Source organism: Vombatus ursinus, unplaced genomic scaffold, assembly GCF_900497805.2.
Source record: "Vombatus ursinus unplaced genomic scaffold, bare-nosed wombat genome assembly UNPS02010639.1, whole genome shotgun sequence".
In the NCBI taxonomy this organism is placed as follows: Eukaryota; Metazoa; Chordata; class Mammalia; order Diprotodontia; family Vombatidae; genus Vombatus; species Vombatus ursinus.
Window position 1 is genome coordinate 1357193 of NW_020950417.1, and position 18652 is coordinate 1375844.

General features: G+C 38.3%; 1 protein-coding gene across 1 annotated transcript in view; it reads right to left on the minus strand.

Moving 5' to 3' along the window:
• The window catches only part of SDHC (succinate dehydrogenase complex subunit C), a 33520-nt gene extending 16700 nt beyond the window's left edge, over positions 1–16820 (minus strand). Inside the window, exons 1-2 of the mRNA XM_027854879.1 lie at positions 16762–16820; positions 9787–9843 (exon numbers count right to left, since the gene is read on the minus strand). Coding sequence (XP_027710680.1) covers positions 9787–9843; positions 16762–16781 — 77 coding nt within the window. The 5' untranslated portion in view covers positions 16782–16820. The remainder of the gene's footprint in view (positions 1–9786; positions 9844–16761) is intronic.
• Positions 16821–18652: the final 1832 nt, after the last annotated feature.

An 18652-nucleotide genomic window follows, 5' to 3' on the forward strand; every position in this document is an offset into this window, starting at 1 on the left:
ACCAACATAATGAGTCATTTAGGGAGATGTAAAAAGGTTGTCTTGGTATAGTGGGGGCCCAGCTGAGATTATTTAACATAAATTCGTAGGGCAGGCAGTCTGTATGGATTCACAATTTTCTCCAGATTCATTCAGTAGCAAGTAAGTAGGAATGGAGGCAGTGGATGGTGGGAGCAATCCAAGGTTGGGGTTTGGTAAGGAAAAATCAGTGATCTAATGAGGGACTGAAGAGAAGACAACGTAGAGTTAAACTGGTTGATCAAAGGGTCAAGATGGGGAAGGGAGAAGATTATACCCATTGCAGGGGTGATGGCCTGTAAAAAAATAGGAGTTGAGGGACTACAGATCATGGTGTGGCCAAACAATAGGGCATTGGATTACAAGGCAGAAAAAGAGGTAGAATGACAATAGAGTATGATCAGATAAGAGAATTTGAGAGTTCATGTACATGGAAGTGGTAATTTTGTGGGTGATGGTAAAATCAAGGCTGTGACCATCTCTCTGTGTACATGAAGTGGGGTTGAGGAGGTCATGGGAAATAAGTTGAGGAACTGAGAGGTTAGGGTATTTGAGGGAATATCAACATGTAAGCTGAAATTTCCCAAGGATGAGTAAAGGAATTGGGAAGGAAAGATTGTAAGCCAGACAAGGGACTCACTGAGGTAGGAAGTAAAGTGTCCTAGAGGTTGGTAGACAAGAGCTACCAGACTTCTGATTGAGTGGTAGGTGTGGATTAAATGAACCTCATAGGAAGAGAGGTTAGTGAGTAATGGTGGCAGAGGCAGAAACAGAAGAGGCAATGGGGGAACAAGGAGCATTCCAACTCCACCAGTGAGTCAGGGGAATAAGTGAAAGTATAACCAGTGCTGGAAAGGGAGCCCAGGGAGCCTGCATTATCAGGAGGGAGCTAGGTTTCAGTGAGGGCCAGAAGATGGAAAGAATGGAAAAGAAAAAAGAAAAAGATGGAAGTAAGTTTGTGACTTGTGGAGCAGGCATTCCAGCAAGCACAGTGTAAAGGATAGATAGTCTTAAAATGAGTTACCGGGGGGGGGGGGGGGGGGGGGGTGATTGGATTGAAGAGATGAGCTGTGAGAGATGGAACAAAGAGTTTGAATGAAGATACAAGAATCATAGGCACAGGGAGAATATGACCAAGTGGGGAGTTTGTTAATCACTAAGGAAATGGTTTTCTATATCAGAGGTTGGCAAACTACAGTTGATGGGCCAAATCTGGCCAATTCCTGTTTTTGTATGGCCTGTAAGCTAAGAATGATTTGTATTTAAAAATGTAAAAACCATTCTTAGCTCATAGGATATATAAAAACAGGTAACAGACCAAATCTGGTCCTCAGCTGTAGTTTGCCAATTCCTGTTCTACACACACACACATATCATATAACATACTCATATACATACAACATCTTTTATTGTTTTGTTTTTTATTGTTTTTTGCTAGGCAATGGGGTTAAGTGACTTGCCCAGGGTCACACAGTTAGTAAGTATCAAATGTCTGAGTCTGGATTTGAACTCAGGTCCTCCCCACTCCAGGGCCGGTGCTCTATCCACTGCACCACCTAGCTGCCTCTGCAATATATTTTACATAATATTTATTAATTGCCTTTATATCTTAGATACTAAGCCATTATCTGAGAAATCTGAAGATTTTTCTCCTATTCCATTGCTTTCCTTCTTATCCTAGATGCATTAATTTAGCTTGTGCAAAAGTGTTTCAATTTCAGGTAATCAAAATTATTTTCTTTTATAATTACCTCTTTGTCTTGTTTGATTAATACTACATCTCCTACCCAGAGTTGTAAAAGGTATATGGTCTGCTTTTTAAATTTTTTAATGGTATGATCTTTAATATTCAGGCCATGTCTATGTTAAATTTATTATGGAATGTAGTATAAGACATTAATCTAAGCCTAATTTCTGGCAAACTGCATTCCAGTACAAAATGCTTTATATACATTATCTCATTTGTGTATTATCTAATTACCAAGTAGGGCAAGCTAAGACTTTCAAAGAGACCCGACTGTTGGAGGAATTGCTACTGATTCCTCTACAGCATGGCCCAGGCTTCTTAAGCTGGAAGAAGAACAAGAAGACTGTTTTTAAAACAGCTGCTTATCTTTTCTATGAATAAAAAAAATTCTTGTCACAAGCAAGATAATACAAAAACTTTTGTCCTAAAGATTGGAAAAAAGACCTGGGACAGTGGTACACCACTATAAATTCAGCCACTGGGAAGACTGAGGCTGGTGGCTCTCTTGACCTTGGAAGCTCTAAACTTCAGTAGGCTAAGCTGATCAGTTATCCATACTAAGTCCACCATAAATATGGTGAGATCCAGGAAGTCAACTTGGGGCAGGAGGTGGGGAGTATCTAGCAGGTTGCCTATGGGGGGTCAAACCTTTCCCAGGTCAGAAACTGAACAGGTTAAAGGAATCAGGATTGCCGTTGGTTCACAAATCACTACTATACTTCCAGCCTGGGTGACACAGGGAGATTGTCTATTTTTTTTTCCCAATGAAAAAGATAATTTTTGCTATTGAAATTCACTTCTTCTTTTGAGGCGATGCCAAAACTGTTGTCAGAAGAAGTCCAGGTGATCCTGTAAGATCTGATATCTTCATCACACAGTAAAAGTCATCCAAAAAATTGTTTGGGGGATTTTTTATATAACTGAGGGAGCGATAAACTCTGATAAATAAACAAGGAAGCAAAACTGTTCCAAAATTACAGAAATTCCCAAAGGAGTTGTAATATCATCAAAGATTAACAGATAGAGAAGGGTTCAATGGCCTGGGAACCTAAAAGATATAATCAAAGCTAGACTTGGAAAAACAGACTGTCAAAGGTACATTTCATAGCCAATGTGACAAAAGTGTGGTTTCATGATGAAGTTTAATATATCAAAATGTTGTAAACTCAATGTCAAATCATGTAAAATAGATGGCTGTAGTAGCAGAACATATTAAAGGTTTTTTAAAGATGAAAAAAGTTGATAATTTTATTGTATAATTCAATAAATCTAATTGTTTCATTTTGTCCCAGTTAATTTGCACATCCTAAAAGTTCTTAAACTTTTTTGTTTCACAGAGCTCTTTCCAGTGAAATGTTTTTAAATGCATAAAATAAAATACACAGTATTATAAAGGAAAACAATTATATTGAAATACAATTTTCAAAATCCTAAAAAAAAGTTCATGGACCAGGTTAAGAACTCTTACTCTAAATATAAAGCTCATTCTCACCTCACCTTCTGTACCTGCTCCAAGGAGGAAAACAGGAGTACAATTCCTTCCTCATCATCTCTGAACACACAAGCCAATCAACTCCAAGTCTCCGTAATCTCCTCCCCCACCTCTGATGGATATTAACACAGTTACATTCTTTTAAAACCACAATGGAAAGATTAATCTTTTCATTAGTGTGTGCCAACACAACTGCAAGAATCCTCCACAATTCACAATGTTCACGGCACTGAAGTATTTTAAGGAAGCAAAAAAGCCACTAAGTGCTATTTTCTATCTATTTCATTGCATCTTGGAGCTTATTTATTTATTTATTTTTTAAACCTGGAAGACAGACAAACAAGTACTTATAAACCAAGGGAATTCCTAAGAATGAGTAGATTCTGCAAACTGCAGGCCAATGAGTTTGACCTCAACCCCTGGAAAAATTCTAGAAGAAATTATTAAATAGAAAGTTAGTGGACATCTAGAAAAAGAAGTGGTGATCACAAATAACCAGTATGATAAAAATCAAAACTAGGTCATACCAGATCTTATTTCCTTCTTGATAGAGCTATAGAACTGGTAGACCAGGAGAATAATGTGGATATGGTTTAACTAAATTTTAACAAAATGTTAGATAAGGTATTTCATGCTATTTTTGTTGGGGGAAAAATGGAGAGATGAGGGCTGGATGAGATAATGAGATGGATTCAGAACTGGTTGAACAACATTTGGAAGGAAGTCTCTAGTAGCACACCTTAGAGATCTGTGCTAGTTAACATTTTTTTTATCAATACCTTGGTTACATGTACAGATAACACAAAGCTAGAATGGGTGATAGGCTCCAAAAAGATCTTGATTAGAATCCAGGGATAAATCTAAGATAAAACTCAACAAAGATAAATGTGAAGTCCTGCCTTTGGACTCAATAGACCAATTTCACAAGTAGTAGAAGTAGTAGTAATAATTATTATAGCTAACATTTATATAGTACTTACTATGTGCCAGACACTATGCTAAGCACTTTACAATTATTATCTCATCTGATCTTCACAACAACCATGGGAGGGAGACGGTTTTATTACCCTCATTTTACAAATAAGGAAAATGAAGCAAACAGGGATTAAATAACTTGTCCAGGGTGACACAGCTAGTAAGTGTCTGAGGCCAGATGAATCCAGGTGTTCTACTCCAGGCCCAGGGCTCTATACAATGCATTAACCTAGGTATCCTACATCAAGAAGAAGCAAACATGGTTAGGCAATAATTCACCTGAAAAAATTCTGGGAATTTTAATGGCCTACAGGATAAATAGGTAACAACACTATGTTATGGCAGACAAAAAAGCTGATGTAATATTGTATGGTTACAAGGAATAAGGCAGTGATAATTCTGCTGTACTGCCTCGGTCATACTACAACTGGAGTATCATGTTCAGTTCTGGGTACATGTTAAGGAAAACAATCAGGAGGGCCAAGTCAATGCCATATGAGTATAATCTGAAGGAACTGGAGAAGAGAATACTCAGGGAGTATATGACTGCTGTCTTCAAGTACCTCAAAGGATATCATGTGGAAGGATTAGTTTTACTTGTCCCCAGAATGCAGAATTCAGAAAAATGGATTAACATTACAAAAAAAAAGGTAAATTTAGGACTGAAGGAAAAACTTCCTAACAATCAAAGCTACCCCAAATTGGAACGGAAAATGGAGGGGTTGCCCCTCACTGAGGGTCTTCAAGCAGAGGCTAGATGACTATTTCTCAACTATATTTACATGGGGTTTCTCTTTAAGACATGGGCTGGACCATGAGTTGGCTGCTAAAGTCTCTTCCAAATATGAAATTCTTTTATTCTATAATTCTGCAATAAGATCATTGCTCAGTGAAAGAAGTAATCATTATACAGGCCTAGAGAAACTTGAGCAGAAAATTTGGAAAATGTGAAAATCCATGTCACCAGTACTGAAGTGTTGAATTAAGAACAAAAAAGCTAAGCCCTGAATAAGAAATATGGCAGTAAAAGCTATTAATGAAGCTAGTATAAACAACAATTTCCTCTATGTATGCAATAACAAGACATCTTGTGAGAAGTTGTTAATCATAGCAATGAGGGAACTGGTTGCCACATCCTAGAAAAAGAGGCAGCTAAGAAAAAACCTTCAGTTCCCTGACAGATGGAACCTAAAACACTTTAGATGTAAAGTCTGTGTGTGTATATCTGATAACAGATAAGCATATATAAGTATGTGGACAAACACAACATTCAAAGAGAGAGGTGTGGGAAATGAGATTTCAAGAAGTTAAAAATAATTATTAACTAGAAGGAAAATTATTGAAATTAGAAAGAAATAAAAATAATTATTAACTAAAAACTACTTGAAGAAGAGGGCCCTTGAACAATCTCCTAACTCATTATTTAGGGGGTTCTGTAAAGAGTTAACTTGAAGACCCTGACGCTTAGTGGGGAACTGACCAACTACTTGTTCTGGAGAAGGAAGAAAAAAAAATCAATATTCTCTAAAAATAACCAGAGTAATTAGGAATTGGTTGTGAATTATTCCAGATGCCCACAGAGGCAAGCACCCACTTACAGTCTATATTCAGAGATGGAACAATTTTTTCTAAAACAACTATACCACACACTTCTTCACCAGGGAGATCCCACCCAATGTCTCCCAGAGTCTGACAGATCGAAATGCCCTCTTCCAGATGCTACAGAACTTAGTCATCAGGCTACAATCCAATTTTACTCTTGCCTTTCTGTTCCCTTTATGTTGAACCACTACCTTCTCAATGTCTCCATATTCATGTATCTTCTACTTCCTATCTACCCACCCTTATATTGCCTACTACATTATGCCAACGGTAGAACTCTGACCTAAAAAGGGCAAGTAAACAACAAGTGGACCTATTACTCACATATTATCAAATATTTTTACTTTTGTCTCAAAAATAAGGAACCAGATCCAACTTAATGATTCCTGATAGCTTCCCAATTTCTCTTTTTCACTGGGTTTAGGTTGAGATATGTTCAACAAGTAGATTAATGTACTAATTGCTTGCATGCCTAGCACTACATTGGGCATGATGTGGAAGACATGGGCTCCCTTTCCCCTGTCTTTAAGAATTTCTACTATAGAAATCTAGATGGAGAGAGGAGACATACATATGAACAAAGTACAATTCCAAGGCATGAGCAAGAATGTAACAGTACCACAGAAATTATGTACATATATATACTGGTGAATTCCAACCCCAAACTTTCATCTGAGGAAGTATTCAAGCCAGCCATGCTCACTACAAACTTCTCCACTTTCCCACTCTACTTCTCAACTCTTTTTTATGTTATCTCCCTCCCTCCAATTAAAATGTTAGCTCCTTAATGACAGGATCTATCTATCTGTCTATCTATTATGTATCTATAAATTCAAAATAACTGAACAATCATTATGTGATAGTAACTGACTTTTATATAGTCCTTTCAAGTTTACAAAACACATTACATATATCATCCAATTTGGTCCTCATTACAACATTATAAAGTAGATAGTATTATCATTATCCCCATTTTACAGATGAGGAAACAGACTGAGAGATATTAACTGACTTGTCCATGGTGATATTGGCAGGATCAGAGGTGAGCAATATACAAACCCCAGTCATCCCGACTCCAAGTCCAGTACCTATTTACAATACCATGCTACCTCTCCAAATGATAAGGTGAGTCAAAGAAGAATTGCTGAATCTGAGTCCTGAGTCTTAAAAAAAAAATACAGAAATAATTAGTTCCTGAGGAGAAAGTACACTCTAAGTTACGGAAACCATATGATTAAAGGCAAGGAGGAAAGAACCCACAAGACCAATAAAATCTTCCTGGCTAGGCAGACCAGAATGGAAAGTAGTAGAAAATAAGGTTATATAAGGTGGGTCCAACTGAATGTCATACTATTTGGATTTTGCCCAAATACAGCATCACTATAGACTTTAGAATAGAGAAGTATTGTGATTAAAGCAATGTTTTAATAAGATCAATCTGGCAACAATATGTACTATATATTATAATAGGGAGAGGATGGAGGTCAAAAAATGGTTGAAGAAGAAATGATGGATGAAACTGGAGAGAACAGGCAGGAAAAAAACAGCTACTTATGTAAGATAAATAGTAATAGAATATGTATAGTGTTTTACAATTTTCAAAGCACATTCAACTACCCCATTTAATCCTCAAAACAATCTTATGAGGTACAAAGACCAGGAGTTATCTTTCAGTCTTTGCAAATGAAGAAACTGTGACTCAGAGAGGTTATGTGATTTAAAGATGACCAGTCAAAGATAACACCAATGTTACATAGTACTAAGAAAATGATGGTGAAATTGATAGCAGTTGACTGTAGTTGGGAAGAGGTATTGGTTCGGGGGGAATGTGAGATAATGATTTTAGTTCTTGACATGCTGAATTTAAGACATACAAATGACAACATCCTATAAATAAATAGCAGCAGAGCCATAACTAGGCTAGAATGACTGAGGACTTTGCCCTAGGGTACCAAACTTTAAAAGACACTGCCAGTACCTTATACTCAGGCCCTAATGTCTGATTGCTGTTGTTCAGTCAAGCCTGACTCTTCATGACCCCATATGGGGTTTTCTTGGCAAAGATACTGGAGTGGTTTGCCATTTCCTTCTCCACCACATTTTTAAGATGAGGAAACTGATGCAAAGTTAAGTGACTTGCCCAGTGTCTGAGGCCAGATTTGAATACACAAAGATAATTCTTTCTAACTGCAGGCTTGGCACTCTATCCACTACACCATCTAGCTGCCCCCAGCGCCTGGTTAGAAGAATTAGTTAAAACAGGAAGCTATCAGGCAACAGTACTCCAAATGAATTCTCTCCAGCCCAGATTAGCCCAGCTGCATTCCTCATGAAGCCCTCAGAGTGGCTTGAAGGATCTTTCCCTCCATGAGGTCTGGGTCTTGAGGTGAAAATCTGTCCAACCACAAATGAATTTCTCTTAGGACAAATTGAGGGAAAAAATTTAAAAAAAGAAAAAAGAAAGAAAAAAATGACAAACTGAGAGCACCTTTTAGGTTACTTGACTTGGGCACCAGAATAAGTAGTTAATTATGGCTTTGAGTGGCAGGTGCTATAAGAGTAAAGAAAGAAGAAAGATCAGAGATAGAAATGAAAATTTGGGGGTCTCTGATATATATAGGTCACAGCTGAAGCCAAGAAAATGAATAGGCTCTCTCCCTCCCTTCTTTGCAGAGGTGGGGAACTACAGATATGGAACACTATGGATAACATCAGAAATAGGGGACTATGGATACAGAACACTATGGATAATTTTTTCATTATGTTGGCTCTTTTTACTGAGCTTTTTTTTTTCCTTTCATTTGTTCTCTGTTGTAAGAGAAGGCTCTTTAGGAGGAGGGGGTAAGGGATACATTGAAAAATGTAAATAATACATAAGTAAAGGATATCAATAAAAATATGTTGTTTTAAAAAAAAGAAAGAAAAGGAATGTGCTCTTTCTGAGAGAATGAGTGTGGAAGGCCGAGGATTGAGCCCTGAGACTTGTCCAGGGCTAAGGGATAAGACCAAAAGTCATCAAAGTAGCTACTAAACAAGTAAAAAGGATAAATACCAGAACAGGCAGCAAACACTGTTAATAAGAAGAGCACTAGACTAGGACTCAAGTAAATTTGTTTTTTATTCCCAGGTTCCCCACTTATAAACTATATTACTTTAGGCAAGATATTTAACCATTCAGAGTCTCCATTTCCTTATCTATAAAATATGAGTAATAATGAGAATTACAACAATTCTAACCCTGCCTATCTCATTGGTGGTAACTTGTAAAATTGCAAAAAGCATTACAGAAATATAAGTCATTATTATGTTATAATATGACAGAATTCAAGTAAGCAAAGTTTAAGAAAGGCTAATCAATAATGTCATATACAGCAGAAAAAATGAGGAGGAAAACTGATTAAAGACTAAAGAAATATCCTTAAAAAACAAACTTCTAACTTTGTTCATTAGAAAAAGAACAGGGGCAGCCAGGTGGTGCAGTGGATAGAACACCGGCCCTGGATTCAGGAGGATCTGAGTTCAAATTCGGCCTCAGACGCATAACACTTACTAGCTGTGTGACCCTGGGCAAGTCACTTAACCCCATTCCCTAGCAAAGGAAAAAAAAAAGAGCCTAAAAAAAAAAAAGAAAGAAAGAAAAAGAACAGAAATGATATTTAATAAGAAGTTAAAATCCAAGATAAATTGCAATACTAAGAGAGTAAAAGCTGGATAACCACTTGCTGGATATGCTGTCAAATGGATTCTTGTTCAGTAAGTTTGACTAAATGGCTTCTTCAGTCCCTTCCAACAGTTAAATGTTTATATAATATTTTAAGGTTTGCTTTACACATATTATGTCATTTGATTTAATTTCAAAACTCGGTGATTATTTGAAACTCTTCTTATAATTATTTAACTAACTTCAAGGCATTCCTGTTCTCTGACAATTTCTAAAGACTCAAACACTTACTTTCTGACACAGAGCCTGGGGCTCAGGTTGGCACGGAGACAATGACGGCCAGCATATCTGCAAGATAAAAAATAACTAATCAGTCAAAAGGATTTGCTGAGCCCCTCTAGAACATACAACACTGTATCAGGCTGTGGAGAAAAGTAAAAAACAGAAGACTCAGCTTTTAATACAACATTAAATAAATTGAGAATAATTATAAACATCTATATGTGCAAAACCACAAGTGAATACTTAAGACAGAAAGTAAAGGAATAAGACTGACTGCATAATATTAATCATGAAAAGCTTCACTGAAGAGGTAAGTTTTGAGTCAGGTATTAAAAAAGGTAATATAGGAAAGGTGACATGCTGAATGGGGAAAACAATACACATAGGACACATGTGCAAAGTAACTAGAAATGGCTTGGCTCCAGCAAGGTAAGTGTGATGGGGAACAACTTCAATAAATTTCAGTTTCAACAAATAATTATGAAATGCTTCCTTTACGCAGTACCTAATGCAGTACTGTGGGAAATAAAAGGCTATTTAACACTAGAAGGACCAAGAGAGTGAACTGACACAAAACACTTTCATCCTACTATCTATTTTTTTTTTTGCCTTATGGATTTTTAAAAAATGTACTGTGTTAATTGATGCAGCTTGTTCTTTCAAGGTACTCCTAAATTCCAGTCCTAATGTTAAAAACATAATCCCAATTCTCATAGCACTCAAAACACAATGTTTGTTAGATGAAGGTTGGAAGAGTGGGAATAATGCAACATATATACAAATTAAAAATAAAAATCTATGTGATAAAAAGTTAGGGAGGGAGAAGGAGAGGGAGGCGGGAGGGAGGGAAGGAGAAAGGGGGTGGAGACAGGGAGAGGAGAGAAGAGAGAGGAAGAGGGGGAAGGAGAGGGAGGGGAAAGATGAGAAAAGAGTGTATATAGAAATAAGGAAGGGCCTTGAATATTAACTAAGTAATTAAGGAAAGCACTTTTAAGTTCTAGAACAGGAGAAAGATATGATTAAAAAATAGTTTATAAGGAAAACTGAAGCACTTGGAATGTCAAATCCCTCCCAATATAATGTTTACTGATTGACTGATTGACATAGAAGGATATCTGAGGAAATACTGGGATGGTAGAGGAAAGAATATGTATAAAAGATTTCTTCTACCAATACAGAAAAATGTTTGAATATGAATTTTCTATTTGAACACTCATCATTTCTGAGATTTACAGATTAGTACTAGAGTTACTTCTCCTGGAAAAGCAGTACAAAAAATTATTTATAGCAGTACTTTTCATGATAGCAAAAAAATAAAGCAGATGCCCATCAGTTGAGACAGTGGCTAAACTAAATAAACTGAAATGTAATGGAACATTGTTGTACTATGAAGACTTAAATGAAGTGATACAGAAGAAAGTAAGTAGAACCAGAAGAACAGTCCACATGATGACCAAAATAACATAAAGGAAACAGCACTGAAAGACTTCAGAACTCTGATCAAGAAATGTAATAATCAATCATGAATGCAGAAAACTAATGGTGAAATATACCTCACCCTCTAGGCAGAATGTTGGTGGACTAGAGGTATGGAATGAGTCATACTTTAACAGATGTAGTCAATATGTTGATTTGTTTTGTTTAACTATAATTATAGGAGGGTTTCTAGTGGGAAGGAGGGATAGCAATATTAAAAAAAAATCAATAAAACTTTTTTAAAGAAAAAAAAAGAACATAAATAAAACTTTTTTAAAGAAAAAAAAAAGGATGATAAGATAATAGATTAAACACTAAAAGGGTCCATATAGGCCATCAAATCCATGCTCCTCATGTCACAGATAAGGAAACTGAGGTGAAGAGAAGTTAAGTGACCTGCCCATGGTACTATGGTTAGTAAATGTCAGAAGTGGGACCTGAAACCAAATCTCCCTGACACCAAGCCCAGCATACTGTCCACTATCCCATGCTGCCTCTATATCTACACAAGCACTGAGAGTCCCCAGCTCTGCCATTTATGACATGAGTGACCACAGACAAGTCACCCAATTCTCTCAATTTGTTTCTTCACATACAAAATCAGAATAACAATTCTTATACTGAAGTGTTATTATTACTGGGCCAAGGATAAAACCATCTCTAGAAAAACTACAAAATCATCACATGTCCAGGTAAGAAATTAAAATTCATTTCATGTTTGTATATTGTTAAGTAAAGCATGTGATTCATACCCTGACTCTGGCCACACCAGTATAAGCCATCTTTGAAAAGTACTTCAAGGTAGAAATGACACAAAGTCCAAGCACTAAACATGAATGATGGGAAGAAATTACAGGATTCCAAGACTATCCAATAAAGCTGACACTGCCCTATTTCCCTCTCACCATGAACATCTAACTCATTATTTCCCTAACTCTCTTGGAGCATTAGAATTTGAAAAAGGAGATCCAATCAACACTTCTCTTTCTCCAGGTCTTCCTTTGCTCCGGCTGTAAGGGCAAGAGGTGAACAATGACATTATGCACCAAAGACTCTCAGGGAAAAAGAAGTGGGAACAAATCTCTTTAAATCAATCGAAGTAATTGTAACTCTGAAGTTGCAGGACACGCATTCCTCACACCAAGCTGGGCCTGGTCACTCAGTCACCCAGTGAGAGTTTGCACACGTGGGTTGGAATCTATGGCTGTCTCTGTCTGGTGCTATTGTTTCCACCAAACAAATGGCAATGTTAACTTTCCACAAGGCCCTCACAGAAACAACTGGTCACACAAACCCCACAACCACTAATTTTCACATGAAATACAAGTACAAATCCCTGCCCATGTTTTCTCTTGTGATATCTTTTGGTTGACATTAGTAAATATGGGCTGCATGATAGTATGACTAGAAGGATTACTTACTGGTTGAGCAACTTTAACCCTCAACTACTGATTATTCAAGCAATCAATCAAAAAATATTTATCAAGTGTCTGGGATGTACCAGGCCCTATGCTAGGTGCTGGAGATAGAAGAACAAAGAATGAAATAAACCTGACTCTCCATGAGCTTATATTCTAAAGGTACATATATGTAAAATCTATCCAAAAAGATCTAGAGAGACTGGCATGGTGGAAGAAATCTAACAAGACGAAATTAAGAGATTAAAAGTAATGTCCCTTTATTTATGTTTTTTAAAAAATCAACTGCATAAATACAGCTTGGACTGTTCTGGAAAGTAATCTGAAACTTTGGTCCAAAACGTAACAAAACAGTGCATACCCTTTGACCCAAAGTAACTGGGCTTATGCCCTCCCCCCCCAAAAAAAACAAAGAAAGAGGAAAAGAACTCACGTACAAAAGTATTTGAAGTAGCTCTTTTTGTTATAGCAAAGAACTGGAAACTAAGAGAATACTCATCTATTAGAATGGCTGAACAAATTATAGTATATGAATGTAATGTAATATTATTATGCCATAAGAAATGATGAAAGGAATGGTTTTAGAGAAACCTGAGAAGTCATAAACATATGCACAGTGAAATGAGCAGAACCTAAAGAACCAACTTATATAATAATACTGTTTTTAAAAAAAACAACTCTGAAAGAACAAAGAATTCTGATCAATAAAATGACAAGCCATGATTCCAGACGACCAATGAGTAAGCATGCAACCAATCTCCTGAGAGAGTGAAGAATGAGACATAAATTCTTTGGACATAGTCAATGTGAGAATTCACTTTTCTTGGCTATGCTTATTTGTTACAGTAATTTTGTTTTCCTTTTATTTTTATTTTACCTGTTGGGAAGGTGGAAGAGAGTTGTAGGATTGTCAAAGAGAAAAAAATTAAAAAGGTCACTTAGATATTTTAAAATGCACATTAGAAAACAGAAGGAAGACTAGAAGAATCATAACAGGACACCTTTGAACATTAGATGTTAGATTTCCTACATACTGGAAAAGAAAGCTGTATGTAATAAAGGTTTATAGTTTCATGTAAAGTCCTCTTTTAAAACTCTACTCTACATATGTTTTGTTATCAAAGTTAACAATTTGAAAATAAAAACAGTACCAAACCAATAATAACTACTCTTTATGTACAACCTTGTAATCAGTTCCAAATCCATCTAACCATATTATCTAGCCCACATCCTTTCATCTTTTCCTCAAGAATAGTATGACTTTGTCAAAAGCTTTACTAAAATCTAGGTAAACTAGATCTATGCCAATCCCCAGATCTGCTTACTAGTAACCCTGTTAAAAAAGGAAATTAGGTTAGTATTGCATGACCTGTTTTTTTTTTAAAACAAGTTTTTACTGGCATGACCTGTTTAAAAAAAAAATTCCCTATTGCCTTCAAATATACCTGCATTTCCCTCTTCCTTTAAAAAAAAAGACTCTGCCATCCCTTCAAGCTATCACCCTATATCTCTTTACCTTTTCTCAGCCAAATTCCTCAGAAAAAACCATCCACATTCAATGCCTCCATTTCCTCTCTTCTCACTCTCTTCTAAACCCTCTGCAATCTGGTTTCTCACCTTATCATTTAATCAAAACAACTCTCTCCAAAGTTACCAATTATTTCTTAATTGTTAAGAAACCCTGTTGATTCACTAACCAGCCCTGTGAAAATATGTTCTACAATTTTGTTAGGAAACTAAATTATGCTCATTATCCTATACTTTCCACAGTCCATTCTCTGACTTGCTTTGAAAATCAGGACATTCATCCTCTAGTTCTACAGTACCCTTCCCTGGGCAAGTCACAATCTTTCAAAGATCACCAACAATGGCTCAACAAAGACATCTCATCTAAATATGAGAAGGAACTCATCAAAGGCAGCTAGATGTTCTCTCTATCTTCCTTACTTACCTTGGGTTTCAATAGCCTACTGACCATTTTTGCTCTCCTCTGAAAGCAAATGATCACTGGTGTAGAAAACAGAAGCAAAATTAAGAGCTGAACTGCTCTGCCTTCTCTAGTCATCCATTATCATTGTCCTATATACCACAAAGTAGTTCTACCCTTTCCCTGAGTCTCTTTCCCCCAACAAAGCTAAAAAAAAAACACCCATCCTTTCTGTTGTTCTCAGTTTGATCTCACCAGCCTCTACTCACTCAGAGCTTTAGCACCCTTGTCCTTACTCTTAGAGAACAATGACTCACTTTTGTACTCACCTTCTATTACCACCCATTACTACAGTCTTTGAACTTTTAATCATCTAATTTCTTTACTGAAGCCAAATGAATATCAGTGCATCCTATCTATATTTTTTGACAACTCTCTTTTCTTCACTTGAGCTGTTATTCTTTGTAACTTCAGATTTCAATCTTTGAGTAATCCCTTCTGCATTGACTCATTCCTGCACTTGGTGACATATAAAAGGTTATACAAGATTGATACAATATCTGCCATCATGAAGCTTACTGTCAAATGAAAGAAAATAATTCACGGGCACTGAATTAATTCTATTTGGTGGCTGGACTACATAAGGCAGATGCCTTGGCCAGAAGACATCTGCTGCTGGTATGCTTCAGCTTCTAAACACTATGGCTGAAATCCCCAAACTGGACTGCCTGTGACTGCAATGTGATCAGCTCTAGAAGCCCTGGAGTCTAGGGGGGCCAAGTGTATTAAGGCCATGTGTTAATTACACCAAAGTTCCCTGGTACTAGTACTAGTAATAATGGGAATAAGTACTAATTCCATGGGAATAAGTACTAATTCCAATGTGGCATACTAGATAACTGCAACAGAGCTAAATCAAGCATCGAAACCACCCATCACACACAAAGTAGGGAGCTTCGGCAAACCTGACCTTGCCATTTTCTAGGGAGAAAAAAAAAAGGAAGGAGGGAAAGATTTTTTTTCTTCCTTTGGAAAAATCAAAGACCCTTATGATTGTTTTTACATTGAGTGAACTACTAGGTGGGAAAGAAATGTTTGAAGTATTTGAGGAACGGCAGTTAGGTGATGCAATGGATACAGCACCTACCCTGAGGTCAGGAGGATCTGAGTTCAAATCTGACCCCTGACACTTACTAGCTGTGTGACCCTGGGCAAGTCACTTAATCTTGACTGCCTCCAAAAAAGAAAAAAAAAGTATTTGGGGAAATCAAGAGACTGAACAATACTGCAACATTACCACTAAAGTTATATTTTTCCAAAACTTGGCAATGTCACCCACACTCACTGCTTCAATTATCACTTCTGTGCAGATAACTCCCCCCTCCCAACTTTCCAGAAAGCACCAGTGTCAGCTGATTTATTTCCATCTACATATCCAAAAACAAACTCATCATTTCATATATGTTTACTGAGTTAAATCAGTGTTTTTATTCCAACTGACCCGTCGCTTCCCGTCCCCGTCTCCCCCTCCCGTCCACCTGCCAATGGACTTCTTGTCCCACCTGCTTAAACCTCTCTCTTACAACTAGGTCATGACCTTCAACCCTGACTGCCACCACCTTCCTTCCTCAAATTTCTCACTGTATTTTGTCTAGACTTCCCCTCTACGCTTTTACCAGTTATTGTGTATTTAGTCCCCTCTCACCTCGGAACTCAACACTTATTAAATGCCTACAGTGGTAATACAAACATATAAACAAAACAGCCCCCTGCCCTAAAGTCGCTGCCCCGGGGGACGGGGAGGGTACTATATGTACACAGCTATGTCTAATACAAGGTTAATTAATAAAGGAGGCAGGGGAGAGCGGAGGCCAAGAACCTTAATTAAATTTCAGGCGTACTGTAGTAGTGACGGCTTGGAAGACAGGGGGTGACCTTTGAACCTCGCGAGAGCACGCTCACGGGGGAAGGTCGGCGCGCAGTCCGGGCCCTTTTTGCCCCTCTCTAAGGACCCAGCCATGGAAAAGAAGGCAGCCCCCCCAGGCCCACATCCCTCCCCGGCCCACTCACACAGTGGCGCGGCGCCCGCTGGGTCATGACGATCCCCTCCTCACCCCCTCCCTCCCCAGGAATCGCCGCTCCCAGCTCCCAGGCTAAAGTCACCTCAGCAAGAGAGCAGCCATCTTGCGGATCTCAACTGGGCGGAAGTGACGCCACGCGGCTGTGAGCTCACGGTGCCCGGGAGCCGGGTGTTCCCTGTCACGTGACGATCTGGTTGTCCTTAAAAGGTTCTCGTGACCTCTGCAGCCTTGTGCTTAGGCTGTCATACCGGGTCTCTCGCTTATCCTCCCTTCGCCCTTAGAGTAAGTTCAGAGGTCAGGCTGGCGCTGCCACCTCCTTAAAAAGCGACTATGGACCTTTCTTTTATCTCCCTCGCCGAATTTTACATCTCAATGGGTATGCAAGAAGACTCTTAGAACTTAAAGGCCGTCTTTTCCAGGTCGCTGTTTTTACAAATGAGGACACTGAGGCCCACAGAGACGTTAGGTGGCCCGGTGGATAGAGCGCGGAACCGAAGTCGGGAAGACCTGATTCTTCCTCAGACTCTAGCAAATCAGAACCAGTCTGCCTCAGTTTCCTTATCTGTAAAAGGTAAAAAGCAGCACCCTCTCAGCATCGTTGTGAGGATAAAGTGACATTTGTAAAGTGCTATATACATGCCTGCTATTGTTAGGGCGTATTGGTAGCAAACAATACAGCCCGGATTCAAACCAAATTAGGTCTTTGGACTCAATGCTTTTTACACAATACCAAGGTGCCCCCTACTTTGTACCAGTTATACAGCAGGATGGATACCTCAGGTCTTCCTTTCCCTTCCTCTCTCCTCTTCCCTATTCCAGACTACTCCATTTATTTGTTCCTTTCTTTCTCTGCCATTCATTCATCAACTGTAAGTTAAACTCCTACTTTCTGCACAGCATTGTACTAGTAGGAGAAAACACTTATAGGTAATTAAGACAGATTTTTTATACCACAACCTCTTCCACCCCCACCACTACACACAAACTCACTTGACTCAGTCCTTTTTCTTCTCCCTGCATTGGGTCTTCCAGTCTCTTGGCTGGCCCAGGCCTGAACTTCCCTGGTGGGACCTCCCACCCATCAGCTATTTCACCAAAGATGGAGGAATGGGACCAACTGAAGGTCCCTGATAGTTAGATATCCATCTCCAGCTCACCTTAAAATGAGATTCAGGATGGGAGTTACGGGGATTAGGGATAGTGGGAAGCTGGCAAATCATATCTCAACTAGAGGGGCAGGAAGCACCATCCAACCTCCCAAACTACACCTTCCCAAGATAGCTCATCTCTTCTCCCTTCATCTTTCTCTTTCCACCCACTGCTAAGCTGTCCCTTGAACAACATGCCCACCATTCAGCCTGTAACGTCTGGAATTCCCCTGGTTGGGGAACCCTATTCCTCTCCTATAACTGTGGGGTGAGTGTGATACCAAAGGAAGAGGCCAAGAGGCTCCAGATTGATTATAAGAGTTTAATCAATCATTGTGAATACTTACAAACAGGGCAATCCAGGGTCACTGCCAGAGGATTCAGTGGATCCCCTCTTAGACCCCCAAAAATTCCTGTGGTAGTTATAGAAATCAGACAAAGGGAGGAGGAGCCATAGGGTGCTTCACTTCAGACTGGTGAATATTTTGGGGTTTTCTGCTTAGTTAATGTTTTGGCTAATATTTTAGTTTATATTTGGTATTGAACCTGGTTCCCAGACATCCAGGAGTTTACCCAGCACTGTTGGGTAAATGCTTAGGCACTCCAGGTTGGATACTGGTAATAAACCGGTCATGTACCAGTCACATTATCCAAGTTATGACTCAGTATCTGAGTTATGATTCAGCCTCTAAGTTATGATTTTTTAAATAGGTTACTATGTCCAGGCTTCCACCTTTCACAGAATTTAAGTTAATGGCTTTTCACCTCTTACTGTGTATTATGGCTTTTCCCCAATCAGGACCCCACACTGCCCCAAACCCTTTT